Source organism: Doryrhamphus excisus, linkage group LG8 (genome assembly GCF_037039965.1).
Source record: "Doryrhamphus excisus strain RoL-2023G ecotype Guam linkage group LG8, RoL_Dexc_Guam_v1.1, whole genome shotgun sequence".
In the NCBI taxonomy this organism is placed as follows: Eukaryota; Metazoa; Chordata; class Actinopteri; order Syngnathiformes; family Syngnathidae; genus Doryrhamphus; species Doryrhamphus excisus.
The window spans coordinates 11,948,391-11,975,651 of NC_136364.1; the positions used below are offsets into that span (position 1 = coordinate 11,948,391).

General features: G+C 40.8%; 1 protein-coding gene and 1 long non-coding RNA gene across 15 annotated transcripts in view; both read left to right on the forward strand.

Moving 5' to 3' along the window:
- Positions 1 to 27,261, forward strand: part of kirrel3b (kirre like nephrin family adhesion molecule 3b) — a 193,385-nt gene that overhangs the window by 90,542 nt on the left and 75,582 nt on the right. For all 14 annotated transcript variants that reach the window (XM_058079996.2, XM_058079993.2, XM_058079994.2 and 11 more), the window contains exon 3: positions 23,608 to 23,757. In XM_058079996.2, coding sequence (XP_057935979.2) covers positions 23,608 to 23,757 — 150 coding nt within the window. The remainder of the gene's footprint in view (positions 1 to 23,607; positions 23,758 to 27,261) is intronic.
- On the forward strand, positions 8,346 to 10,282 carry LOC131134575 (uncharacterized). The gene is made up of 3 exons (XR_009131414.2): positions 8,346 to 8,495; positions 8,801 to 8,925; positions 9,021 to 10,282. It is a non-coding gene; the product is annotated as an uncharacterized LOC131134575 (long non-coding RNA).

Genomic DNA, 27,261 nt, shown 5'->3' on the forward strand with positions numbered 1-27,261 from the left:
ACGCTCACGTTCTTGATCGCTTTTCCTTGCATTTAGCAAGGATTATGAATTCCAACACTAGAACTATATGTTTTGTTTAGGATTATGGAAGGAATGAATATTTCCATATGAATTGTGTCCCAATCAGTCGCATTATACAGTGAAGGCCATTAGAGCTTGGTGCCGTCTTTCTGTTCATATTCATTGTGGTTATGAGCTGGAGACAAAGCGATGGGGGATGAGATCAGCCGTTCATTATAACACTTTTTCAGCTATTTCCTGGAAATGAACGCAATATACACAGACACACACACACACACACACACAATGGGGTGTGATGTATGGAATCCTCTTCTTCCTTGTAAAGGCAATCTAAGTGTCCTTTATGATTTCATTTGAAATCTCTCCTACTTGTGAGCAACTGCGACTAAAAATGGCAGAAGGCGTAGTCAGTGTGAAAAAAAGCGGGATGGATTATACCGTATGTGGGAGGAAGGGTTTACTATTAATTAAAGTGACACTGAATTGCCCCACCGCATATGACTTGGTTCCAGTGGATGCACGTTTTCATGGTTCTGTGCACTGTGGGTGTAACAGTATGTCAGTTTTTATTTTTATTTTACTTTTTTTAAATAAACATGAAAAATGAAAACCGCTATCATGTAAATAAAAATCTCAAAATAAAAAAAATATATCATGCTTCAGAATGGGCTGCACGGTGGTCGAGTGGTTAGCACGTTGGCCACACAGCTAGGATACATGTGTTTGATTCCCCCCTCGGGCATCTCTGTAGGGAGTTTGCATATTCTCCCTGTGCATGTGTGAGTTTTCTCCAGGTACTCCGGTTTCCTCCCACATTCCAAAAACATGCTAGGACAAATTGTCAAATTGAGTGTGAATGGTTGTTTGTCTATATGTGCCCTGTGATTGGCTGGCGACCAGTCCAGGGTGTACCCCGCCTCTTGCCCAAAGACAACTAGGATAGGCTCCGCAACCCTAGTGGGCATAAGCGGAAGGAAAGAATGTTTATTTTTAGGAAGAAGACAGGAAGAAGGAATGACGATCACTGTCGGCAAAGGCAGTGCTGCTCTCTTCTTGAAATATCGCACAACAGGCACAATAAAACCAAATAAAATAATAATAAATAATATTAAATATTAATATATAAATATTAATAAAAACAGGGGCTACTGTTGTGGCCATAACCTACAGCAAGCTGAAACTGAAGTCTGCGAGCGACACCAAGGATGATGGATTCAGCGATTTGCTATGAGATTGGGAGCTCGGTGAACTTGTATACCGGTAGCTTGCATGTGTGACTCTCTGGCTCATGATGTCAATTTTGCTTACTCAGCCTCACAGGTATGTTCTGTGTGCTGCTGTGTGCTATTGTGTCGTTGAATAACTTGCTTTTCTTGATTAAATGCCAGTTCTTGGACTTTAATTTTGTGAAATACATTTTGAAATAGTCCAGAGCAATTGACAGTGGGCAGTTATACTACACCTCCTGGCCTTCAAACACAGTATGTACCGTAACAAATGTTCATAAAAAAACAAAAAAACATCAGTGTACAAATACATGGACTATTACACCCCTAGCATGCGTGCTAATTGGCTAAAGCATGACGGCTCACAGTTCAGCATTCCCATTAGTACTCGGAAGTACTTTGCAAATCGGACACCGCATGGAAGATGTAAACTACTGCTGCTTGATTGTTTTTATTCACAATCTATTATGGCAGAGTCATAAAAACTCTCATACAGATGAACATTCATTATTAATAAATGCAAAACCTTAATGAACGTACTCTTGGTGCCACGGCAAATTCACAGTGAGTGTAAAAGCCTTTGTGTTGGCATTTAATTGCCATCTGTGACCCAAAGCTCAAAACAAACATGAAGGTAAAAAAAAAAAAAGGCCATATATTTCCCCATGGCATGATGACTCTTCTCAATGCTATTTCATTTGCTTTGCTTTAATCATACTTATCCCTGCTAGATGGCCAATAAATAATGAGTAGACTCAAGATGTCTTTGATTTGCGTGGTCCTAGTTGGGTTAATAGGAACAGTCAAAGAAAAAAAACAGCAAAAAAACCAAACACCGGTTTGCCAAGTGTTCATTAGTGGACTTGTGGCATAACATGAGAGTCATGTTTTCTTTTTTTTCCATGAATCTGAGAGATTATAAAAACACACTCCACTGTGACAATAAAGAAAATGTGAACACATTTCCTATGATGTGCTTGGAGAAAGACGGAAAAGCCCAAAGTTCCAATAAGGGATTGGCGATTGGGGAAGTCCATCCATCCATCCATCCATCCATTTTCTATACCGCTTATCCTCACGAGAGTTGCACGTAGTATTCTGGTCACTAGGCATCAGTAATGTTACATGATGAGACATTACGTTACATTACTAGTCAATCATGGCATGTCTGACATGATTGAAGAGTAAAAAAAGTCCCCCTTCCATACCGTGTGGAAGTGGTAAGTTATGTAAGTCTTATGTGAGTGACAGGGAGAAAAGCTCTGACCCGTTTGAAGAGTGGTCCTTCGGCGCCACCCACTCGTTTCCTTTTAAATCTCTGGCTGCCAGATATAAGATGCTTGGGGGGAAAAAAATAATGTCTCACATTCGAGTGAATATGATACATCAATTTAAGGAAGCAATAGGTGTGCTGTGGCTCTCTGTGGACAAACTTCAGTCCTATCCACATGGGTGCTAAACTTAGTTACACCTCTCAAGGTTTGTTTTTGTCTGCCACGGTGGATGACAAACAACCTTCAAATCTCTCCACACACACACACACATCCGTGTACCAAATGTGTTTTGGAGAGTGTGTTATGCGCACAACAATTTATAGGATTAACACTGATCAATAAATGCATCTGTAACAGGATTAAAACTGGAGGGATGGTGACATTCAAGACACTGTCTTGGCACATCATTCTCACATTGTGTGGAGAAAGTCATGCTCTAGTTATTTTATTCCTAGAGATTAGGTTGACTGTTTTTGGAGAATTTGGGGATTAAGAATTGCCTTTGTGCAAATGTGTTTCATGGCATGATCGTCAGTATACAGTCATCCAAATATCTCTGCAAAATTTAGCAGCTCTTGGGTAAAGCTATGTTATTTTTTTAGCAACGACTATGAATCCACTTCAGTGGATTGTTTGTATTGATACCTAGAGTACATATAACCCATTGGTATAATGTTCTTCTTTTTGGTTTAAAAAGATTTATTTCTGCAACAGGCCTTCAGTCGCACCATGAGGATTTGTTTCCTAAAGGTCGCACCGTCAAGAATCTCGCTTAAGTTGACCTTTAATACCCTAACATTATTCCCACTTATTACTACAAATGAGCCAGTACATGTCATGATATACTCTCGTCCTTGTAATTCCAGCCTGTACACATACTGTATTTGTGGCTGGGGGAATTTAGCTTTGTGAGAGATTTTCTTTCCCCAAGCTCTCAACTGGCTTCCTGCCTAGGAACAGCACAAAAGCCCCGACAACTGCAACCAAGGGTTATAAGCAAGGTTAACTCTACGAGTACAGCTCAGTGACCAGACAAGAAAACCGCTACAAAGAAAAGCAAACAATGACTGCTGAAGGTCCTCAAAACTGTGATGAGCTGCTTAAGGCCCTGTCCACACAGGAATGCTCCTGAGCTTTTGACAGAAGTTTACATCCACACTGCTCTGCGTTAGTAAATAGCTGCATCCGGGCGGGAACGCATGACTGAGGTGAAAACAATGTAATACACAAGGGTGGGGATGTCAACAAACACGCATACAGAACCACGTGACACACCATACTATAGAACAGGGGCCTCAAACATGCGGCCCGCGGGCCAAATGTGGCCCTCAGGACACTAGTTTGAGGCCCCCGCCTTGATATGAAAGTTTAATGTTAGTGCGGCCCGCGCAAGTTTGATATGGATGCTGTATGGTATCATGTACCCAGAAAAAATTATTATGTTTGATTAATGTTCATGTTAAAGGCTAAATAACTGTTAATAGTTATCCTCCCTATCTGTGTGGAAGTGGTAAGTTTTTGGCTATTTAAGTTTAAAGGAAATAACTTGAAGGCTACCGTTTAGGTCACTAGCTCTCTAGTTTGCGAGTTAGCATGTGTCTCAAGACCCTGCAGTTGCGCAATATGTTGTAAATAAAAAAAGTGACGATAGTTGTGTTTTGTCATGTCTACAGGGCTCTAATAATGCTTTGTTCATTTTAATCTGAAAAAAATAATTTGTCTACCCACCAACTATATGTGGTTTCTTAAGTTTTTATTATTTGCCGTTTTATTATTATTATTATTATATGTATTTATTACTGATTGATTGATTTTCTCTATTCTTGATTTGTTTATTTATTTTTCATCTTATTTTGTGCAGAAAAATAAAAATTAAGATATTTGAGAACAGTGGAATGTTTTATCAGAGCTTTTATTGTAGAAAAACGGAACCAAAGCACTGAAAAAGTTCGTATATTTTTCTGTTTTTAATAAATGCGTTTTTTGGGGGGGAAAACCTGATGCGGCCCAGCCTTGCCCAGACCCTAGCTCCAGTGGCCCCCAGGTAAACTGAGTATGAGACCCCTGCTATAGAAGAAGAAAGAATGCATGCGTATAGGTCCATCATCTTCCACTTTCCAAGGCTGGTCTAGACTTACAATAAAGTGGAATTACTTATGTGAGTCATATGGGAGTATAAGACAAAAAAATACCAAGAGAATCTCAACTACGGCGAATCGTGACACTCAAAATATTCAGATATTATATTAGCTTGTCGTCAAAGCTCACATCAGGTCACCTGACGGTGAGGGGTCAGTGATGTCATCATTTTCAAAAAAGCAACACATCACTCGTCTATACGAAAACGACAAGCAGGCATTTTCAGATGCTCTCACTATGGAAGCAGTTTTCAAAGAATACTGTTTCAGGGTACCCTGAACGCTGTTTGCATTGGATGACAATTGATGAACAATATACTACTTAGCTGTGTGGATAGCCCGCTAGTCTACCAAAACATTCATCAACACACACTAAGGAGGGGAATGGTAAGTCTTAGGATACCTGCTGTGTATCCTGTACAGTTTTAACAAGGTATTATTAAGTCTCAGGAGAGAACATAACCAGAATTTGGCACAGTGTTCTGACTTCCTTTCTGTATTTTGTCTCTATATTGTCGTCTTTTTATTCCCAATGAACTCTCATAAAGGCAAAGCCCAAAGTTGTCATGAAGCCCAGTCTTTTGTTGACTGAGTCTGAGATTCCCCCTGTAGAATTCCAAATGAGAAGAACATCACTGGCCAACACTTGGAAGCGTATACGGTTAAACTTGTTCAAGGTGTTGTTGTTTTCCCTGTGACTGCTATATAATCCATCATGGGGCCATTACCACTGTTGTTATTATTGTTCTCTCAGCTCTCCCATTGGTCGCTTGGCCTCTCTATCCTGTTGAAGTTGAAATTACCAGTGAGCTGTGTCCTGAACCTTCATACTTTGGTTAGCCGATCTCACTGTCTGGCTCTTCCTCTTCTCGACCCTTGAAGCTTTTGTGAGGCTGGTGATGGTGGGGGTGGAAGCAGATATTATCACATACTACAGTATTAATTGGCCCTGTACCCTAGAAACCGCCCATGAATGATACTGGAAAAGGCCGAAATGATACTGTGTCAAAGCCCAGGGCAGTGATACTGATAAAATATAGAGTTTAACCATGTCCAGTATCAGCCCCCGTAGCTGTCCACTCAGAGCGCACTGCTCTGGCATCGTTCCCGTGAAACAACCAATCAGAGAACAGCGCACGAGCGTGAACACACAGCGTTTGTTTTGCTGCCCAAACTTGATTAATGGAACTTTAATTGTCAGACATTGATAAGATAAGACTGTTGATAAAATATTATTGTTGAAATATTTTTGCAATTATTGTGTTTACACTGTTTAGATATAATACATGTAATAAATTGAAAATTTTCTGGAAACAAAATGGTCTTTTGATTAAATAGTACGTGATAATAAGCTCATAATTAAATAGTATGTGATAATAAGATCATCACATGGTTTCTCTGGTATCAGGCCCAGTATCATGCCCCCGCGTACCAGTATCAGGCCTGATACCTGATACCTGGCTTGATACCAGACAAACCATGTGATAACCTATAATTACCGTCATTGTCGCTGTCATCATGGCACTATTACTGTTGGTGATATGGTTCTTCCTGTGCTCGTTACCTTGTTTTCCCCTTCAGTCCCTCCACTCTGTCTCTCTATCATACCCCAGCTGGTCGAGACAAACGGCCACCCCGCATTGTGTGTATGAGAAGCGTAGTTCTAGACCCGGGCCCCACTGCATTTACCAAGAGAGAGGATCGGTTGGGCCACACAGGCACAATTTACAGTATGTTTTTCCTCCAATGAACCGACAGCACTCATGCAGCCGGACCATGACGGTGCCACCACACTCACACTGTTGCCAGCTACATAATCAATAATAGCTGTATGTTGAGTCATTTCCAGTTAATCGATACTGCTATACAAGTTGTACACTGACTAGTCTAGGCTATATCCAAGTTACATATCTACTGTATTGTCTCCTGCCCCTGTAGTCAAAAAATGCTTGCTGAAATTGGCGTACTCTATTTGTCCACTCCCTATCGTCTGGGTGCAAATATCAAACTCTACAAAATAACTGACCTCAACCACTGAGCTTCCTGTGCAAACTCATGAAAGTGTGAATCTTGAAATGTTTTTTAAATGTTTTGCAATTTGAACAAAATATCCAGAGGTTTAAATGTTTTTACCCGCACAGGCAATTCGCATGGCGGACACGTTGATAGGAAATTAAAAACAATGAGACAGCACAAGGTAGATACAGTTTTCTGGTAAGGGGGTCGAAGGTAGCATTGGGAACATTGTGGGGGTTCAAAGCTCTAGCACCAACGGGATCTGAATCATGGCCTCAGGCAAGGCTGTCAGCAGAAAAAGCGTTCAAGGGGTGTTTAAAAAAGGGAGATGAGTGGTCTTGAAAGGGGCCTTTTTTTTAAAAGGCTTCACAGTCTAGCAAGTAGTCCGCTGAGTTGGATGTGGTGAGGAGCTCCGCAAGGGAGAGGAGGAGGAGGAGCGCTGCATGGGCGATGCTAACCTGAGATGAGAGGTACCTGAGCCTCAGCATCAAGCCTCTCCTGTGATCCACTGACGACTTCTCTGTTCATTCTCGGATTCCCCCGCCGCCAATTTAAAAGATCCTTCCAGTTCAACTCAGCGGTGACAGTGATTGACACAGGCGAGGTAAATGTGGATGTGTGAGACTTCTTTATCACATGGCACACAGTGGGTGGCCTCAATCTGTACAGTTAGATGTCGGCATGGGGAAAAGATATGGTATGAAAAAATATGAACATTTTGGACTTCTTTAATTCCCAACTGCAGCTAATGAAGGCCTTTAGATCATCCATTTTTACATCAGTTTGGGGGCAAAAATTCTCCCTGCAATTATGATAATTATGATATCTTTACTCACCAGCTAAGAAACATGTACTGGGATTGACCGTGACCAGTTTCCCAAGGGATGGGCTCATGCTCTGCTTCGGAATGTCACAGTACGTGTTGGAATTCATGTTTACCAAACCATGACACTAGCACTACCATACTCGACCACATGCAAGACAAAAAATTGTGATGCCATCTATTCAGACAACATGTGTTGACTTATTCTTAGTGCATAGTAGATCTGCTGCTGTACAAGCTGTACACTGAATACTAAGGCATTTTCAGGTTCCATTTCTATAGTACTGTCCCTCAAAGGGAAGATATGTTGATTTCCAATTACCCAAAGTCATTTGATGAACGACTGTTTAGAAAACGAAAGGGAATTGCAAAGTGTTAAAGCGGACACTTTTTCAATTAGTTTCCAGGCCTTTTGCCCGCAACATCGCTGGCAAACCTTTTTCTGTCATTACCCTCCCATTTATATTACTGCTCTAAGTCGCCCTAAATCCTATGACTACTGTGTCTCTACTCTGTGCACTTTTACGGCATTTGCTAATGTACTGTAAATGGCATAAAATATGTCAAGCTTATTCTCCTGCCAGCTCTAGCTTTTTCACCATTTTTACACCATTTTTAACCCCCCCCCCCCCCCACACACACACACATTTATTTATTTGAAGGCAGATGTGATTTTATGTCCACGGCTTGGCTGTAAAGTGCTACTTTGAAATGCAAATGAGCCTTTGATTGAGAGATTTCCATGAAAGGGGTGGTGTGTACGAGGTGATAGCGAGTGCAAAAGCACGTCCGAGGCAGGTGGGGAGGTGGGGGGTCCGAGGGGGGGGGGGTCGGCTGTCTGGGTGCTCGATGATCTACTGCTGTAAAAGTGGAAGTCTGGGAGAGGAGGTGAGGGTATGCTGCTGTGCTTTCAACGTTGACGTTCGTTGGTGATGTATGGAGTCGTCGCTCAGGAACTCAACCCTATCTGATGTTCTCGACATTTGGAAGGATAAGGGTGTGTTCACACTTGTCAAGTTTGGTTTGGATTAAACAAACTGATTTCAGATCATTCATTCATTTTCTGTACTGCTTATCTACATTAGGGCTCTGTGTGGTCTTATTTAGTCCATTTTTTGATATTTACAATACATTTGCTTAGTTTGACTCAAATAAATAATAATACTCTGCATATTACGCTTTGGAATATTTAGTTACATCATGCAATATGTCGCAAAGGCCCACAGCCTTTGGTCCCTTGCCAGAAATACGAGCGTAAACGTCCACCAAGTGTCCCTTTTTTGTTTAACATTTTCGGTTCAGACCAGAGTACCAAACCACAAGTGTGAACGCAGCCCAAGGACTAATCCCAAAGAAAGGCTTTGTGAAGGATACAAACAAAATGAAGAGGTCAGAATGGCTGCTGACTGACTAATATGCACTTAAAGGTAGAGTACACTTGAAAAGAAATGGCTTTCTGCAGGCTTGTAAGATGATAGCATCTGACGGACTGAAATGGATCTCTTTATTCTTGTCTTGACAGCGTCCTTTTAGCGGAGGTGTGTCGTAACAAAGTCGAGACCCGTACCTTGTCTCATGTCGGTGCTATCCTCCTCACCTTGATAATGGATCGTCGGCTGACAGCTACTGTAGCCAAGGGGACCCTTCCTCATCACTGCACACTAATGCAGCAGATATGGCCTGCATGAATGCCTAAATACATTTATAGTCGTCACAATCACCTATTCCGGATTCGGTTGAAGACTCATGAAAATTGTTCTTGTTTACCCACATCCCGAATGACGTGACAAATCTCTGGTATTGTGGTGTTTTTGTGTGTATATTATACTATTATACTGTAGCTTTTGTCTGGACGTTGTAAATAATGACAAGGTTTTAAAAAAAAACAAATGAACAAACACGGACTGCCAACACCACACACAATGTTGGCATTTCTGTGCCTGCAAGCCAGACAGGCATTAGTTCAGTCGTACAATATCTACTACCCAAGGAAAGGCTGACACAGGAGATGAAATGTGAACGTCAGTGATCTCCCCTTTGAAAACGCCTCAGTCAGCCTTCATTGAGCTTTGTCGTCTTTAGGGTGGTAAAGACTGTAGTAATATGCCTTCATAAACACTCAGATGAGGGAAAAGATCGTGCTGAGACGGGTACTATTCATGCACAGCTATATGGTTCTAGGAATTTGGTCAAACAATATCTTCTGCGTCTTATTGCCGAGCAACAATGCATGACCTTATAAGAACAGCAGTAAAGTATTAAGAATTTAAATGACCTGACATTTCTTTGTGTTTAGCATGTCCATTAATTGGCTTGAACTTTTACTTTCCGCCTTTTTAGTGTGCTGCTTCCATTTCCCTCGACTTGAAGTGACCAGTGAATCAGACAATTGTTGTTAAACTATAGATGTTGAGTACTAAGAAAAAGAATTAATGAGTTCAAGGCCTCCTGGAAATACTTGAAACCATTTTCATGTTAAATTGCATTTGTATTATAGCAGCTCAGGGACTGCTGCAGAAAATAAGCAAATTGGCTAAACTGGTAGACATACTGATTAAACGTTTTGATATATATTACACAACACAGCAGTAACATAACCAATGTTGTAACAGCGTTAAGGAGCAAACTGCTCATCTAGCTGGAATACCGCTGATGAGTTCACTGACAATATGCCGAGGAGAACCCGCTTTAGTTTCACACAAACAGCTATGCCACGGAAACATTTATGTATCATGTATGTAGAGGCGGGCGGCACGGTGGTCTCGTGGTTAGCGCGCAGACCTCACAGCTAGGAGACCAGGGTTCAATTCCACCCTCAGCCATCTCTGTGTGGCATGTTCTCCCCGTGCATGCGTGGGTTTTCTCCGGGTACTCCAGTTTCCTCCTACATTCCAAAAACATGCTAGGTTAATTGGCGACTCCAAATTGTCCATAGGTATGAATGCGAGTGTGAATGGTTGTTTGTCTATATGTGCCCTGTGATTGGCTGGCCACCAGTCCAGGGTGTACCCCGCCTCTCGCCCGAAGACAGCTGGGATAGGCTCCAGCACCCCTGTGACCCTTGTGAGGAAAAAGTGGTAGAAAATGAATGAATGAATGTATGTAGAGGCATGCAAAGTTGCTGGATGTGTATGTTTTGTGTACTTGCAGACAACTGCCATATTGTGAATGTTGATGTTATCTTGTGCTAATTAAAGACCCTGTGGATTATTTGCTTTAATAGGCCAGACACCCGGCAACTTGTCAGCCATACGAATAGAGGCAGCGATACAAGTGGTTTACGGCATTCTAGGTTTCACCGCTTTGTGGTTATCTACCCAGTGCCACAAATAATAATGTACACAACAAAACAGAGGAATAGTTACGTGTGCATGTGTTAGTGGATGAATACATTGGCCGACTAGTGGTGTAACACAAAGCCATTTTTCTCCACTGAGAGGCACATCATTGTTTTTTAAAGTTCAATCTCCATTACTTCTTCCAAGGCAGTGAGGTTTGGAATGGAACTCATACGTCATAGTGGCTGAAGGTGTTTGCATTGCTTTTTGAATTTTACAGCAGGTCCTTATATATGTTTATGCTCCGCTGTATACACAAAAAACATTATAATTGCACTACGATCTGAAAATTACTCACTCGAAAAGACACACATGATATTTGCTCCATTTCTATGCATTAATGGTAAAGGCACTTTGTGTAATGGCCACCGCCGGGCCGCTGTCACTTGTGATTTAACCTGGCACTTTGGCGGTGGTGAGCCGTTCCTCCAAATCAAGGCTAAGTGGTGGATTCATCAGTGGCCTGTCGAGATGAAACACTCACCCGGCGGGGACGCGGAGATGAGGCCCTGATTGGGACAAATACGTCTCCCTCTGGTGTCAGCTCTCATTCACCGGTCTGCGCGCACAAGCTGGAAGAAAGACAAATGTTTTGATTAGGGGTCTCTTTCGATGTCACAGCAGCCCACAGTGAGCAATGAGATGAGGCCATCTCCGAAGGAAGCAAATAGTTGTGGAGGATGAGAGGTAAATGGATGTCTCCACTGTAGGGAAGATGTCAGATGGGCTTTTTACAATGACTCACATAAAGCCTTGATGTTAATGGCGATGCATTCCTTCTCTGAGGAACATTTCAATTTGTTATTTATTCTGACGCCATGAAAAGATTTTTTTTTTCTTCGACATTTGTGTGGTACACATTTAGCAGCACTATTATCGTTTCAGACGCTTCTTATTTACCTGTGTGCTGCCTGTCACTGACGTTTGCTTGTTCCCCCGATTTTAGGCATCATCATTAGCAACACATTTGACTCTGAGAGAAGCTTTGTTGATGTATTTCATAGCAGATAATTAGAAGACCATTAATCACTCCAAGTGGATAATTAGAATTCCAGCCCCGACTGTAGAACTGAGAGTATTAGCTGCCGCATCCCTTGAGAAAGGCTGCTTGGTAGCAGGGCTCTCATTCTTCTTTCAATCATCTGACTCTAATGCCTCTCATAAATTCTTTCACTCCCTCCATGGTACCTATCTTCTGACCTAACACCCCGAAGCTGCATCGCTGCCCATGAGAAAGAAAATGTGAGACCCCTGCGTCAACGTTTACCTGCAACAGAATTATGGATACAATAGAAATATAGCAACAGCAAATAAGAATATATCAAAATATTTCAAATAAATAGACTTTGTATGTGTATTTAATATTTCTATTATGCAATGTGGGTATAATCACCAATAACGTGGGTTATTTTGGGTCTTTGTTTACTTGTGACCATGGGTCCACATGATTTTATTTTTATTTGCGATTTAGAGGGTTTAATCAATGCCACTGTGGGCCGTATATGTCCCGCCTCCTCACTGACTTGACTGACAACTTTTACCAGTACATGAAATCTGATCTATATTTTGTTTTGGACACATAGAATGTATCATTGTGATCTTCTCGACCATACTGGCAACTCAGGGAAGCTTTTTGTATCGGTAATAAAGATACACTCCTCTACAATACATGGCGGTGCACTATATGTCATATTAGACTAAAAGCCTCTCAACGCTGTATCTATCAACTGAACTGTCCCACTGCATTTGAGATGTTCGTCATTCCTTAAAGGGGACCTATTATGCTCATTTTTGACACTTTGACTCCTATAGAGAAGCTACACAATAAAACCACACAGAGAGCTTCCTAGATTTTCCAGATTTTGCAGTGTTTCCTGCTTCCGATCCAAACTGTTTAATTTACTGTGATTGGTCACACACCCGAGTGCTCCCGAGGACTTCCGGGTCCGTAGATCCACTTTTACTAATCTGCAGCCCATATAAAGAAGTCTGGATCACATTGATGTCAGTAAAAGTCTGTAAAACCAAGCGTCCAAAGCCATCCAAAACTTATTTCAGGGCTCACTTCCAAATGTGCAAACCTCACATTCTGATGCTTTGGCATCGTTTAACACGTAATACAACATTGTAGCTTGTATAGGTCAGAAAATTGGAAAAGTCATAATAGGTCTCCTTTAATGAGCATGATACAATGTAGGCCCTCCAAGGTCTTCCTCCTCTTGCCCAAACACGCACCAATTGCTAATCATCAGGTGTGTTCAGTGTTTGCAAGGAGACAATAGCACTCTTGGCCTTGAGTGGCGCAAACAAACCCCGACACAAATACTCCAGTGGCAGAGAGGTTGGAGGCAATGATGTGGTGAAAGTTGACAAAGAAAGGATCCAAGGATGGAGTGGAAGAAACAGAAGGAACCTTTTTTTTTCCCAATTCAATCACAACCAATCTCTCAAACCCCTTCTCTTGCCCTCATTTGCATCCCTTTTATGTCTTCCCCATTATGCAAAAAGAGTACTGCTAAAAACAAGTAGTCCCATTTTGAAAAATGAGTCTCTTCATTTCTCTGCACTTTTTTTTTTTTTTAAATCAATACCTACCAAGGGAGTCGGGTGATGCGACTTGCAATTTATGCTAACTAGAATGTATGAGCAGCTCCCTTTGAACAGTAGTTACCGTGGAGACCAACCCACACGACTTGCAGTAAGACAGTAATTGCAATCAGTGGTAAGACAATATTGTTTTATACAACATTAGGCGATGTTCACACTTGGGTCCAGGCTAAAAATGAAAAAAAAAAGATAATTGGTGATCATTTTGGTGCGGTTTGCTTTGCGCTTAAAGCGGTATTTTTGTCATGGGGACAAAGATTGTGCAGGAAACATTAAATGTATGGTAACTAGGGATGAGCTCGTTATTAACAAGTATCCAATGGACAATGGCCAGATTCGAGTATGAAACAAATACATTTTGTCATAATCCGTATTTGGGCAGAGGACCTCAGCGGTGCCTCATACTTGTACAAGGTGGAATTGGGAATTTTAAAACAGCTCGACATTTGTCACAATGCCTCCGCTTTATTAGGTTTTCTTCAGCTCGCCTCTATTTTGGTTTACATCCAACGTTACTTGAACAACTTGTTCCTCAACATGCTGTGCAACACTGTACAGCGCTGTGCAGACCTGTATTTACTGGCCACAAGAGCGGCATCAAGCATTTTACATGCTAAAATATTACGAAAATATGGCTAAAATATTACACCCTTCTCAATATGTTGCATTATGCATCTTGTAATCTTAAACTTGTTTCATAAATTACACAAGGTTTTTAACAATACAACGGGCACGATCGTGCATCAGTCACTGACTGTGTTTTTTTCAGCTTTTTTTGGTTGGTTTGGCTGGTGATATAAGTCAGAAAATCAGTTGTAGTACTGAATATATATATATATATATATATATATATATATATATATATATATATATATATATATAGTTAAACAATAAAGTCCCAAAGATAACTAACACACATAGACATATACGTAGCTGAAGCACAAGTGTTCCTTTTAATTAAACCAAGCACACATTATACTGTATGTGTGCGCATTTGGTAGGTAGATACAATTTGTTTCATGCTCTAATTCCAACAGATGCCTCCATGACCTTTGAACCCAAATCCAGGGCGCTGTTTTAGGGGGGGAAAATGCAGCTTGAAGAGATGTAGTAATCAATTTCTTGCTCGTGATATTCTAGTCTCTGATGTCCATGAAATCTCACTTCCTCTGGGCGCGTTGCTAATGATAAAGTGCATGCCTTGGAGGCCCTCCTGCTGTTGCCATTTGTAATTTATCGAAGCCATCATTTGAGGCGATTCGTCTTGACTGTCATGGTCCGCTAATGCACAGTGTGAGAGATGGAATATAGACGACATCTTGCAGTAGCAGCAGCGCCCGTGTTTGTCTTCCCTGCTTTATGAATTTGCATCGCCACAGACACATTTTGCTCCTAATGACAGGCGTCACATCCCAGATAGGCTTGTTTTGTTATCACTCCGCATACATACAATGTGTGTTTTACAAAAGGGACGGGCAGGAGGGATGGGTTTGAACACTGCGATGAGAAAGATAAACTTACTGCAACACTCGTCTCCTCTAATGGGAGTGATAGAGCTTCATGAAATATTCATAATTGCTTGCCATTGTTGTTGCCAAATACAATGAGGGGCTCACATTTTGATATTAATGAGTGTAACAAAAACCTAGTTTCAATGAAAGATTGGGCCTCGTTCCATATCACAGTTGGTGCTCAAACCTTGGCAAAATAATGCATGGAACTTTCTCCAAGTCCAGCCTCTGATGAAAATGAATGGAATAGAAAGGAAACATTTTTATTAAATAACACATAGCTCCTACAGCAGTTGGCAAATATTCGAAGCCTTGTCAGTCCTGTCTGTGTCTACACTCCGCGGCTGGTTGACATTTTTTGGTGTGTTCCCAGCAAAGGCAATTTCTGTTAGCATGGAATTTCCCATTCTAATGGTTGGCCAAGGTACTCTTCAGCAGCTTAGTCGTGCAGTATAGGTGGACTGTACGTTTATTTTGCCAGGTGAGCCTTGTGTACTCATCCTGTTCCAGCTGTATTGCAGTTTTATTTGTACATGGTTTAACAGGGGACTGACAAAGAGGAAAGAGAAAAAAAAACAGTGATAGAGAATAGCATCAGTCGCATTAACATTTATTGGGATTGGAGTCTGGATGGGGGACATTTGGGCTGAGTAGGGAGGGAGAGGGCCCTTTATCGTCTGTGTAGTGCTGGATGGGCCAGATAAGTATCGTGTGCAGGAATAGCAGGGCTCTAGTGTGGGCAGGTAGAAATAGGACAGCGAGACAAAGCAACAGGGAGTGCTACCATCAACAGCATCGCCTGTTGTCACACACAGAGGGAGAGAGCAGAGAGACATCACTTTCAAGGCATTTTCTCTTACATACAGCATACAGTGAAACCTTGGTTATGGAAAACGGAATCAAAAGTAATTGTCTTTCAGTTTCAGGGAAAATTCTAATCAGTTTAAGTTTCAGTTTGAGTCGGTCTTTGTTTGTCAGACCAAGGTTCCACTGTATTTGTATTTCCTGCATGATTTTTTGCAGTCATTTTAAGATGGTGTTGCTTTCGCATTTAAGCTCAAGTGAACCAAAGGCACCAGTTCACTTGCAAGTGGACCAAACTCCATGTCTGAAGCAGTCTCGGTCTGCTTGTTTAGTGGTTTAGTTTGGTGATCAGGGTTCAGATGATCACATTCAAAACCAACTGTAGCAGAGCTGAACCAAACATGACACGTGTGAACCCAAAGTCGATATTCATTCATTCATTCATTCATTCATTCATTCATTCATTCACTTTCTACCGCTTTTCCTCGCGAGGGTCGCGCATCTATCTCAGCTGTCTTCGAGCGAGAGGCAGGGTACACCCTGGACTGGTGGCTGACCAATCACAGGGCACATATAGACAAACAACCATTCACACTCACATTCATACCGATGGACAATTTGGAGTCGCCAATTAACCTAGCATGTTTTTGGAATGTAACCACTCGACTGCCGTGCAGCCTCGTCGATAATCACATATACAGTATATTCAAAGTAGTTAAACATAATACCCTCTCCATGGAATATTTTGGTAATTGGGTATTCTACCAATTTTTCTTTTGATTAATCGAGTAATCTGAAAAAACAACAACATATTTTGCTTGGTTAAAGAGAAATAATACATTCACAAGAGAGTTCCCTTAGTCTCTTTGATAAAAGCTCATTCATTAGTTCAGTTCAAGGATTAGCAATCATTAAAGATACAACCAACAGAGACAATTACGAAAAAAAATAACAGCTGAAATGAAGGTAACACACCAAAAACTTAAGCCAATGACACCACTATTCACTCAGTCACGCAATAACAAATTAACAAAATCGTAAAATGAGAAAAATACAATTCCGCAATGGCATTCATTGCACGAACGGCGAATCAAACAAGTAACTTTTCCACAAAACATAACGACTTATTGTGAAAGGTGTGTGCATCATACCGCATCGTTGTTTAATCCATCAGCCACCAGCAACCACCGGGATTTCATTGTTGCCGCACATTGGCGATGGTGAAGCCTGGTGTTACAATGGATACACGTCACTTTTCCTTCTCTTTTGTTGCCTTGCCGCGTTTTCTAGCCTCTTCAATCTTCCCTCGTCTTCATACATGTTGGTGACGTAAGTCATTTCTCAAAGCAAAAATAAATCCTCTACTATTTTTTTGTAACAGAGGTATTTGAATGATCCGAATAACTGTTGCAGTCCTAATACCTTCAGTATTTTGCTAGTTTGTTCAGATTTCCAAATTTCATCACCGACTCATCTTGTGCTGATTATACTGTGGATAGCTATACTGTGGATAGCTTGGCTGCACAATCAGAACTATTTGTGGAGAGCGAGCGAGGGGATGCATGCTGGATTTATGACTGATCACTGTCTGGAGACAAGACAGGACAAGAATAGCCTTTTCCGCTACAGTGGAGAAGAAGAAAAGGTTGGCGAAGGGAACGGCGACATATTAAATAATAATCTGTCTTATAGGGAAGTATGCTTATTAGTTCCCTGTGAGGTGTATATCTTGCGGTTTAAACAAATGGACCTGCTGAGTCCTCCTGCTGGGAAAGATAATGATGTTGTTGTTTTTTTTTTTAAGAGATTAATCCTCTTGCCCTGCTGTTTATTTCTATGGGACTTCTATTTTAAATACATAGTTGAAAACAACCAAGTGGCACCATCATGTAAATGATAGCCACAAGTATCCAACGTCATTCATTCTAAAGCCCTACCTCCAAAAGGGCCAGAGGGATAATAGTTTGCAATAATTATCTTGGGCTAAGCTGTAGTGTTGTGTGGCCACATGGCGCACAGACAGCATCCTGATTTTGCTCTCTGAAGTGGCTTGGATGTGTGTGTGTGTGTGTGTGAGACCATAACTATAATTTCCAGGCCTGATTGATTGACCAAGCGATGAATTTGGGCGCAGTTAGCCCTGAGGAGAAAATAACCTCAGAGTATGTGAAAATGTGCCAGCCAATGCGATGGTAAACAAATTATCTGAAGTGAAACGACAACAACAGACTATGCAAAGTACTGGCCTGCCTTGTGAGTATGGGCCTGTGTACAGACTGGGGCCAGTTTGGAAGAACTGAGCGACCGTTTGGCCAGGCTTTGCTCTATGTAAATGTTTAATTGCATCCACTTTGGACTGTTAGAATTGACTGAAAAATCACACGAGTGATGTGTGTCTCGTTTAAGCAAAATCTCACCACTAGGACGAATCCAAGCAATATTCACCTCTGGATAAGATCCTTCCATTGGGTATACTTTCATCTGCCGACTAAATATTTAACTTCAACTGGAGGGAGTAGCTTCCCATTTCTTTACCAACTGCCGTAGGTCAACGGCGATTTGCAATCATTCATTCATTCATTCATTTTCTACCGCTTTTTCCTCACGAGGGTCGCGGGGCCGATTTGCATTTTTTATTTTATTAAATTTTTTCTGTGCTTCAAATTGTTAATTGGCTTTTCATTGTGGTAACTCAAGTGTTGGATAATATGCAGTGCATTGTCACTCTAATAACTTCTCATTGGGGCTTTCAGCACATTCACACTCACCACAAGATTGCCTCTCACTTTCACAGAGACTTTTGCTTCCCTGGCGCACAAGCTCAGTTTTCACTTTCTAGAGGGGTACGCTGTACTTTCATTCTGGGTTCTTTCCCTAATCTTCGCCATTGATGTTAAGAGTCCATTGCTGTAAACGTAGCGACTCACACAAGCTTGGCTTTCACTTTCACACAGACTTGGCTTTCGCTGCCTTGGCGCACAAGCTTAGTTTTCACTTTCTAGAGGGGTACGCTGTGTACTTTTATTCTGGGTTCTTTACCTGATCTTCGCCATTGATGATTAGAGTCCATTGTTTTAAATGTAGCGACTCACAAGCTTGGCTTTCACTTTCACGCTGACTTGGCTTTCGCTTCCTTGGCGCACAAGATTGACAAGTTTTGCGCTCAGCTGCAATGTTTTTTACTGCTACACTGACGACATCACTCCTGCCCGTTGCTACTTTGCGAACACGCTAGCAAATGCTAGTGTTGGACTCTAGAATCGACCTCATCTTATTATAATATCTATTATTATTTTGGGGATCTTTTGGCTGATATGTAATCGATATCACATATCAATATCGGACTGAGACATCCTTAAAAATAGCAACTTGTAGATTGTATTTAAAAAAAAAACATTATACTTATTTGATGACAGTATTTTATTTACCACCATATCCTGAATGTAAGACAACCTTTTTTCAAACTTCATTTAATCAAGGTCATAAAGATTTGACTTTGGAGAAATGGACAAAGAAGCTCATATGCTCTTATGAGTCCATATTTACACTGTTCCAGATTGGTATATCAACTGGCCTTGGTCTACAGTATATCTAAGTATAGAAATGGAAAGTGCAGAGAAAAAGACTCCCAGACTACCCATTGAATTCTCCATCGATGGAATATGGAACTTTTGTTCAAATGGGTGCTCGACATTTCCTTTTTCCCGTCTGTGTGACTGGTGAATCATTGTGTGAATGTTTGAATAATCATAATTATAGAAAGACTTTGTCAAAATGCCCCCCCCAACTGATAATAACGCTTATCAACACCCTGGTATTAAATCTGATACATAATAACTGTGTCGACCTCCCGCTGTCTGATTGTTTGTGGCATCTTTTTCTAATCTTCCAAGATTTAATCCGCAGTTACATCACAGCTACTTTGGAATACAAAGTCGCAACAAGAATTTAGCTACTCTGACCTTGACCCCTTTTTTTGATTTTGAAGGGGCTTGGGAGGAGGTGGGGGATGCTTGTCAACACCTGCAGCTATCTTGAGAAATGTAGCTGATGTCTGATGATGGCGGATAAGCTCCCATCAAGGATATGACAAAGCACAATGCATGATTTGTCAAATCCAAATTGCTGAGGAAAACATTTATCTGATAGTGTCGCTAATCCGCCCCCTCCCTCCCTGTGGGCGGTCTGTGGGCACACACATCCACTCTGTGACACCAAATGCAATCAGGACCCAATTGCAAATTGACAGGCCTGATCTTGGTTCTTTGTAACCTTCCCAAGGTAGTCACAGTATGTTGTCATTGCACTTTCTACTGAACCAGTTTTCATAAAACTCTGCTTAGGGGTGGCAGCAAGGGCTCGGGCATTATGCCGGTATCGATTCAGGTGTTCAATTTGGTGCTGATCCAAATTGGAATTGTTCAACCCTGGCAGAGGTCTGCTCTAAATTATCGTTTGCTTTGTTATTCTGCTGAATTACACAAAACATTGATGGGGCATGGGTTAAGGTGGGAGCCATCAAAAGAAAGATGAAGGTGTTGGGCCTCCATTGCGACATCGGGTATGACAGTATTCCGGCATATGAAAGTGGCGGCTACTTATTAAGTTGTAGAATGCAGTGCTGATCCATCTTAGCATTGTTTGTCTTACAGGGAAGGCCTGTGCTCCACTGAGTGCCATTCACAGTTTATTATGTGAACAAACTCTTGAATAAACCCCATTAGGATGCTTCATAAAGTGCTATGAATATGGATCTTGACCCCCTCCTCTGCAGTTAGTGTCAATTAAGAAGCTGGGAGACTGTTAATGAATTCATAATCAGGCTTTGTTTGTTTGTCTTGAAAATATCTTGTGCAAACACGGTGTGAAGTGGGTGTTATCCATCATGCTTGACAGGAAATGACTGACGTAAAACGGGATGTTTAAACCCTGAATATGAGTCTGTTTCGGACTTTTTTCGAAGGAATATGTCTTATATTTAGGAAAAGACTACAACTTGCTGTCTTAATGAAAATTTGACACTGTCCCAGAGGGATGGAGCAAAGAGAACTCATGCTAAATTTTGCATGAAATTTGCCTTCTTAAACCCAAAAAAGACATTGGTAAACTGTCTCCCTCAATTGTCTATTTATTACCCCAAAAATGCTTTCCTTGCCACTTCATGGTTGGAATATCACAATTCACAGTTATAGACTAATTTCTGGTTCAATACGCTCAATTATTAGCAAACAATAAATAAATATTTTTTTTTGCTTAAAGAAAGCATTTTCAAGTAAATGAAATGAAATACAAATGAAATTCATTCAGAAGAAGTGTAGGTGTCGGTAATGCTACATTGAGGAGACAATAGCCATCGCAGGAATTACTGTACAGAACAGGAAGTAATATATATATATATATATATATATATATATATATATATATATATATATATATATATATATATGTTATTTTATTTTATTATGTCTACAATATTGGGGAATTTGAGTGTAAAGGTGACTATAGGGGTGTTATATCATGGCTAGAGGTCTCTAATATTGTCAACAACTGCATTTGAAAGGTTTCAGACAGATTTTCTATGCTCTAACTATGAAAATATTCAATATGAAAATGAGGAATCCTACTTTGTGTAAATGAATAAAAAAAATAACCGCAGTAAATGAGGAAAACAAAGATGCATTTACCCCGTTGTTACAGATGTTGTAATATATTACTCCACTGTCTCTACTTTGCTGCCGAGCCTTATTGTTTGGGGTATCCTCAGTTTCTCTTTGGATAAAATTGACTTGGAGAAACTTCTAGTGGAGTGCCTCAACAAATTGTCTTTTCAAACACAAAGAACTGAAGAGGTGATGCTTATTCAGAACCGGGGGTGATTCTAAAGCAAATGTGCTGCCCGTGGCAAGATTTCTCCAAATCAGCTAAAGTACAAAAGCCAAAAGTGATCAAGTACAAGATAGTGTCCATAATTCCTCCTCTAAAGCTTACTATATGCTGACTGGCTGGAAGGCAACTTGCTCATGAGCAAAGTTGTTGAGGTTTGAAGGGCACAGTGAATAGTTAGTTATAATGCATCTCACTTTGCCATCATATATGGTCACAATACAATAAAAGGTGCAATAGCGCCGAGGTATGCCACAGTGTAGTATATTCTATAGCTGCATCTTCGGCGTGACAAACAGTTCCGATGGCCCGAGTACATGAATCAAAGTGAAAACATTTTGTCTTTCCTTTTGAAAGGTTTTAAGATGAGACAACAAAGCCAGTCCCTGGTCTGCTGCTATGATAAAGCAATTTACTATGATTCCAAATAAAGCGTATACATACAAAAAAGATAAAGGCGTAAGACATTAAAAAAAATACTGTTTGCTTCTGTTTTCATCTTATTAAAGTAATTTGCTAGCAGTGTTTTCCGCTTTCATCTTTTTTTTATTTTAAAAAAGTGCATGCATGCAGAAACTTGAAGCTTATTAGGAGGATGGTGCCTGTTAGCATCGGCATGTGTTTGTGTTGCACACAACAGGGAGAGGGTTATTGAGGTTTCAAGTCTAGAAAATAACACAATAACTCACGTCCACATCTCTATGGCAGGGCTAATGGTCTAATAAATTCATTTCATATGCAACCTTAGGGTAGTAGACTTGGTTTATAATATCCAATTAACTTTTTCATTAATGAATCCTCAGGTGAAGAAATGTAAAGTTACTAAATATGACAACATTTTATCAGCTACCCAAAGGGACACATTAAACATCCGAAGGTTGTGTTGCCCAAAATGTACATTAATTAAGAAAGTGGGATTTCTAATATAAACTATCACATTGACAACATTGAGTATCAAGCATATGTAAACATTCCTTCTTCTTCATTCTATAAAATGTAACTTTTCATCAGAACCACCTCAGCACGGGCTCAAGATGCTATGCACTCAAACCCCCCTCCCCCACTTCCTTGTCTTCCTGGAGATGCTGTGACGAAGTCCCGATGATTACCATAATAGCCCGTATATCCTAGATAGCACAGTCTCTTGCTTAGAAACCATTGGAATAATTTTGATAGTTCAAGACTTATGGTAATTTGCAAATCCTTTTGCCGGTGGTTTAGATTAAAATGCTTAACGTGCTGTATATGGCCCATGGGCCGTAGTTTGTAGTTTTGTCATGTGTGTTTTGTAGTGTCTCATTGTGTGTGCATGGGGAGGCATTGTTTTGATAGGCAGCTTGTCTATAACACCACCACCCTCCATCCCCTCAACCCTTCTCCACCACACTGGTCTCCATTAACACACACCTCTGCCTCTAATGGAGTTCAGTGCACACCACTTTCCGCCTGAATACGCAGCAGAGGAGAGCAGCTAATAGCAGTTGCGCTGCTGGAGTATGCGGGTGCGAGCTGCGAGAGTTAATGTATGCCGCTCGCGAGCACAAGATGGTGTTATCTGCAGCATGCACCGGAGCCCAGCCCGGCGGTATGAGGACATCCTTCATAAATGAACCAATCTGAGCGGGAACAGCTGTCTCTGAGCCTGTAACTTCAGCGCTGACATCACACCGACACCTTGGATGCGTGTATCTTTGCATGGTGAATAGGAGTAGAAGACATTTGTAGCTCTCCCTCTCGACTTCGTTCAACATGCATCTGACAAGTGGCTGGTTGACATTTGGTAGAAATCGGCATATGGTGCACTTCCCATTCATTTTACACCCTTCATGCCGTGCGCTTCAGTTACTGGCAGCAAGCATTTGGGGAGGGCGCAAACTACTTGATGAGTCTGATTTTTGTCCTATTCATATTCAAATGTCAAAATACTTTTGTTAAACTGCCCTCTCTTCTGTGATTGTGTGTATAGGTGCAGAGGCCATGTTTTCTCAGCAGCCACAGGACTTAGTGGTAGTGGCTGGCCAACCTGTGACCTTACCATGCTCCATCCCTGGTTACCATGGTGTTGTACTGTGGATCAAAGATGGCCTGGCGCTTGGGGTTGGCAGGGACCTCTCAGGTAAGAAACAGTTTTGTCTCCCTACTCTTGTTGACTGAGGCCCTGTCCACACGTAGGCGGGTACCTCATCAAACAAAGTTATTTTCCGTGATTTGGCCTACCATCCACATGAGCCTGCAGATAAATTAAGGTTTTCAAAACCTCTGGCCAAAATGTGGATTTGGAGAAAAATCACATTATGTGTTTGGGTATGGATGCCGATAACCAGAGTTTCCCAGCGTCACAACCTGCAACTACGTATGCTGTGATGTCACACATCCGACCTGTGTTTACATCAGAAACAATATGAATGGCAAAGAAACACTTTGAGGTCTGTACAACTCGTACATTTCTAACGTATACATGCTTATAAAAACACGTAGTAAAATACATTCATTCATTCATTTTCTACCACTTATCCTCACAAGGGTCGCGGGGGGTGCTGGAGCCTATCCCAGCTGTCTTGGGGCGAGAGGCGGGGTACACCCTGGACTGGTCGCCAGCCAATCACAGAGCATAGTAAAATACAGTTAAATAAAACTAAAATAATTACTCATGTGCCTATGGGAAAGTGAAGAGGGAGTGTTGCTGAAGGAGGTTTATCTTGATGCATAAATCATACACATTTATAACTTATACATGTGTATAAAGACATGTAATAAAATACAGTTAAATAAGACTGAATTAAATAATGACTCATTTGCCTATGGGAATGTGAAGGAGTGTTTCTGAAGGAGTTTCATCTTGATGCAAAACTCTTACACAGTTATAACTTATACTTGCATATAATGACATGTAATAAAAGGCAGTTAAATAAAACTAAAATAAATAATTACTCATTTGCCTATGCCATCCAAAGTGGTCATGTGATCCAACCGAGTCTTGAGATGTATTTGTCCACACAATTGTATTCTAATATAGGGGCATTCAAGTTAGAAGTTCCGCTATATCCGTAATGACACCACATGTTTATTAATAAATCAAATACTCATCACTGCCTCCCTCATTGTGCTTGACCTAAATCTGTCTAATATGTGATGGAGAAGCTTCAAAATCACAATCAAAACTCCACTCCGATTGAAGAGATGACACCCTGGCAAGTCATCCGCTTGCCATACTCAATTTAGGTCTCTGACCGCTTTGTCGCAATCCATCCAAGATGTATGCCTATTTGAACTTGATTGACTGATTGCAAGAATAAACATTTCCAACCATTTGGAGCGATGACATTAAGAATCCATAAGAATATCCATAAGAATTATTGGAATGAATACCCCGACCATTTAACAAATTGTTTATTAATTAAATTGCTTTAACACTGAGATGAAATTGAATCTGTCAACACTCTGAACACAGCATGGCACGCTGCTCAGCTGGCGCATAGTTAGTATTTGAAGTTGGCTAATTAGTGGTGCTCATCAGCGATGACTACTCCATGCATAATGACATGCATGGAAGTTCTATTAAAAAAATATTTTATCTGCTTATGGTGATCAGGATCACTTAAAGGGTGGAGTACAGGGGCCACATTTATAAAATGACAGCTATGTTTTATTCATGATTGAATACAATCTATTGTTAGCAAAAAAAAATATGCATGCCTAAATTTGGCATTTTCGAGCATAAAAATGAATAAAAATGCATATAGGCATCCAGAAAATGCATTCAAAGAGAAAAAAAAAAAAAATAATAATATATATATATATATATATATGTATATATTCTATCGTAATTTAGTAACAAGAGACCAGTTGAAAGTTACATGAGAAAAAAATGGCAAGGGATATTTCCTTGATAAACTCATGAAAGCTATACAAGATCTTATATAAGGTGAAATTGCTGCCTGCCTGGAGAAGATAGCTTACCCAAAATATACTATGCTGCAGATCGAGCGCCTTGTATTGAGCCGGATGACAATTTCTAGAAATAAAGAGAAGCGCAGCTGTCCTTTTTATCGCTCCTGCCTCCATAGACTGACAGGCAAGGCACGGCGCCATAAAAGAGTAATGGTACATCTACTTCAAGATGTACACGCTGAAAGGAAAAGTGACAGCTGTATACGTTTATAAAAAAAAAAAAAAAGCAAATGTTGCATGTGGCATCTCAATGATATACATCTGCTCAGCTATTCAAGCGAGTGAAGAAAGCGATGGCGTGCCCTGTCTGCCACCATCGGTCTCCAATTCACAGGTTTGGGTGATTACAACAGCATGCATGAGTGGAAATAAACAACAAAAAAAAGGAAAACATTTCTCCAAATTCTGCCTATATCCTCTTTGAAAGTGAAGTAGACCCTCAGAAAATAGCAATCATTGTCATAAATATGCATGATTTGGCACACGTCTCCTTTTGTGATGATGATTGTGGCTGCAAACAAAGCGGCTCCAAATTAATTCTTAGTTGCATCGCGAGCGTACAAGACGGAGACTTGAAGTGTTTGTATGCACGACGTGAATCATAAACAGGATGTGACAGTTGGTGGACGTTCATCAGCGAGTCTGTGTGTGTGTTTGCTTTCATGCACCAGTCACCTGTTTCTATCCCCTTGTGATTACATTGTGTGAAACATGTTCTAGGTGAAAGCTGTAAATCATTAGGCCATGCTTCATGTGTGTGTTTGCTTACACACACACACACACACGAACGTGCACACATATCATTGATCCAGCCTCAAGACAAATCCATTCCCCCTTAATGGATTTATTACTCCTTAATGGGCCTATTTTGCATTGTTTGGTTTGGGTACCACATTACCACTCTTGAAATTTCGCTGACTACTAAGATCAATGTTCCTACGTGCAAACACTACATGTGTACGTCATCATCACCATCACCATCTATCACCGTGTGCACAATGACACTTTTAGTCATATCTTTATATGAGGGTGTGTGTGTGTGTTGGGGGGTGCATTAGATGATGGTTTGTTTGGTTTCCTTTCCGCCTAAAATGCAAATGGGCCTCCCTTTTGGAGACGGATAATGTAGAGAGATTTAATTAGACAGCCACAGGCACAGATTACATGATTGGACAAATTAAAGTTGAACAGGATCCGTTTAGTGATGCTGGAATGTATTTTATTTTAACACTCCTTGTTGGAAAATGGGGTTTCTTTCAGAGAAAGTGTTACAAAAACCTAAAGAGAAAGCAATGAAGCTGGGCCTAATGAGGGACATTGATGTAGCGCTGCCACTATGTTAAAACTATAAGGCGCATTGTTTGGTAACAATAAGACAGCTTCTTTCCCAAAACCAGCACTGCATTAAAGAATCAAAAATTAACACTATTGCACTACTAAAACACACACCTCACTTTTATGTACAATAAGAAATAGATTCATTCAAGTGAAATTCAGGTACAATATGTGCAATTTTTCATTCATTCATTCATTCATTTTCTACCGCTTATCCCCACAAGGGTAGCGGGGGTGCTGGAGCCTATCCCAGTTGTCTTAGGGCGAGAGGCGGGGTACACCCTGGACTGGTCACCAGCCAATCACAGGGCACATATAGACAAACAACCATTCA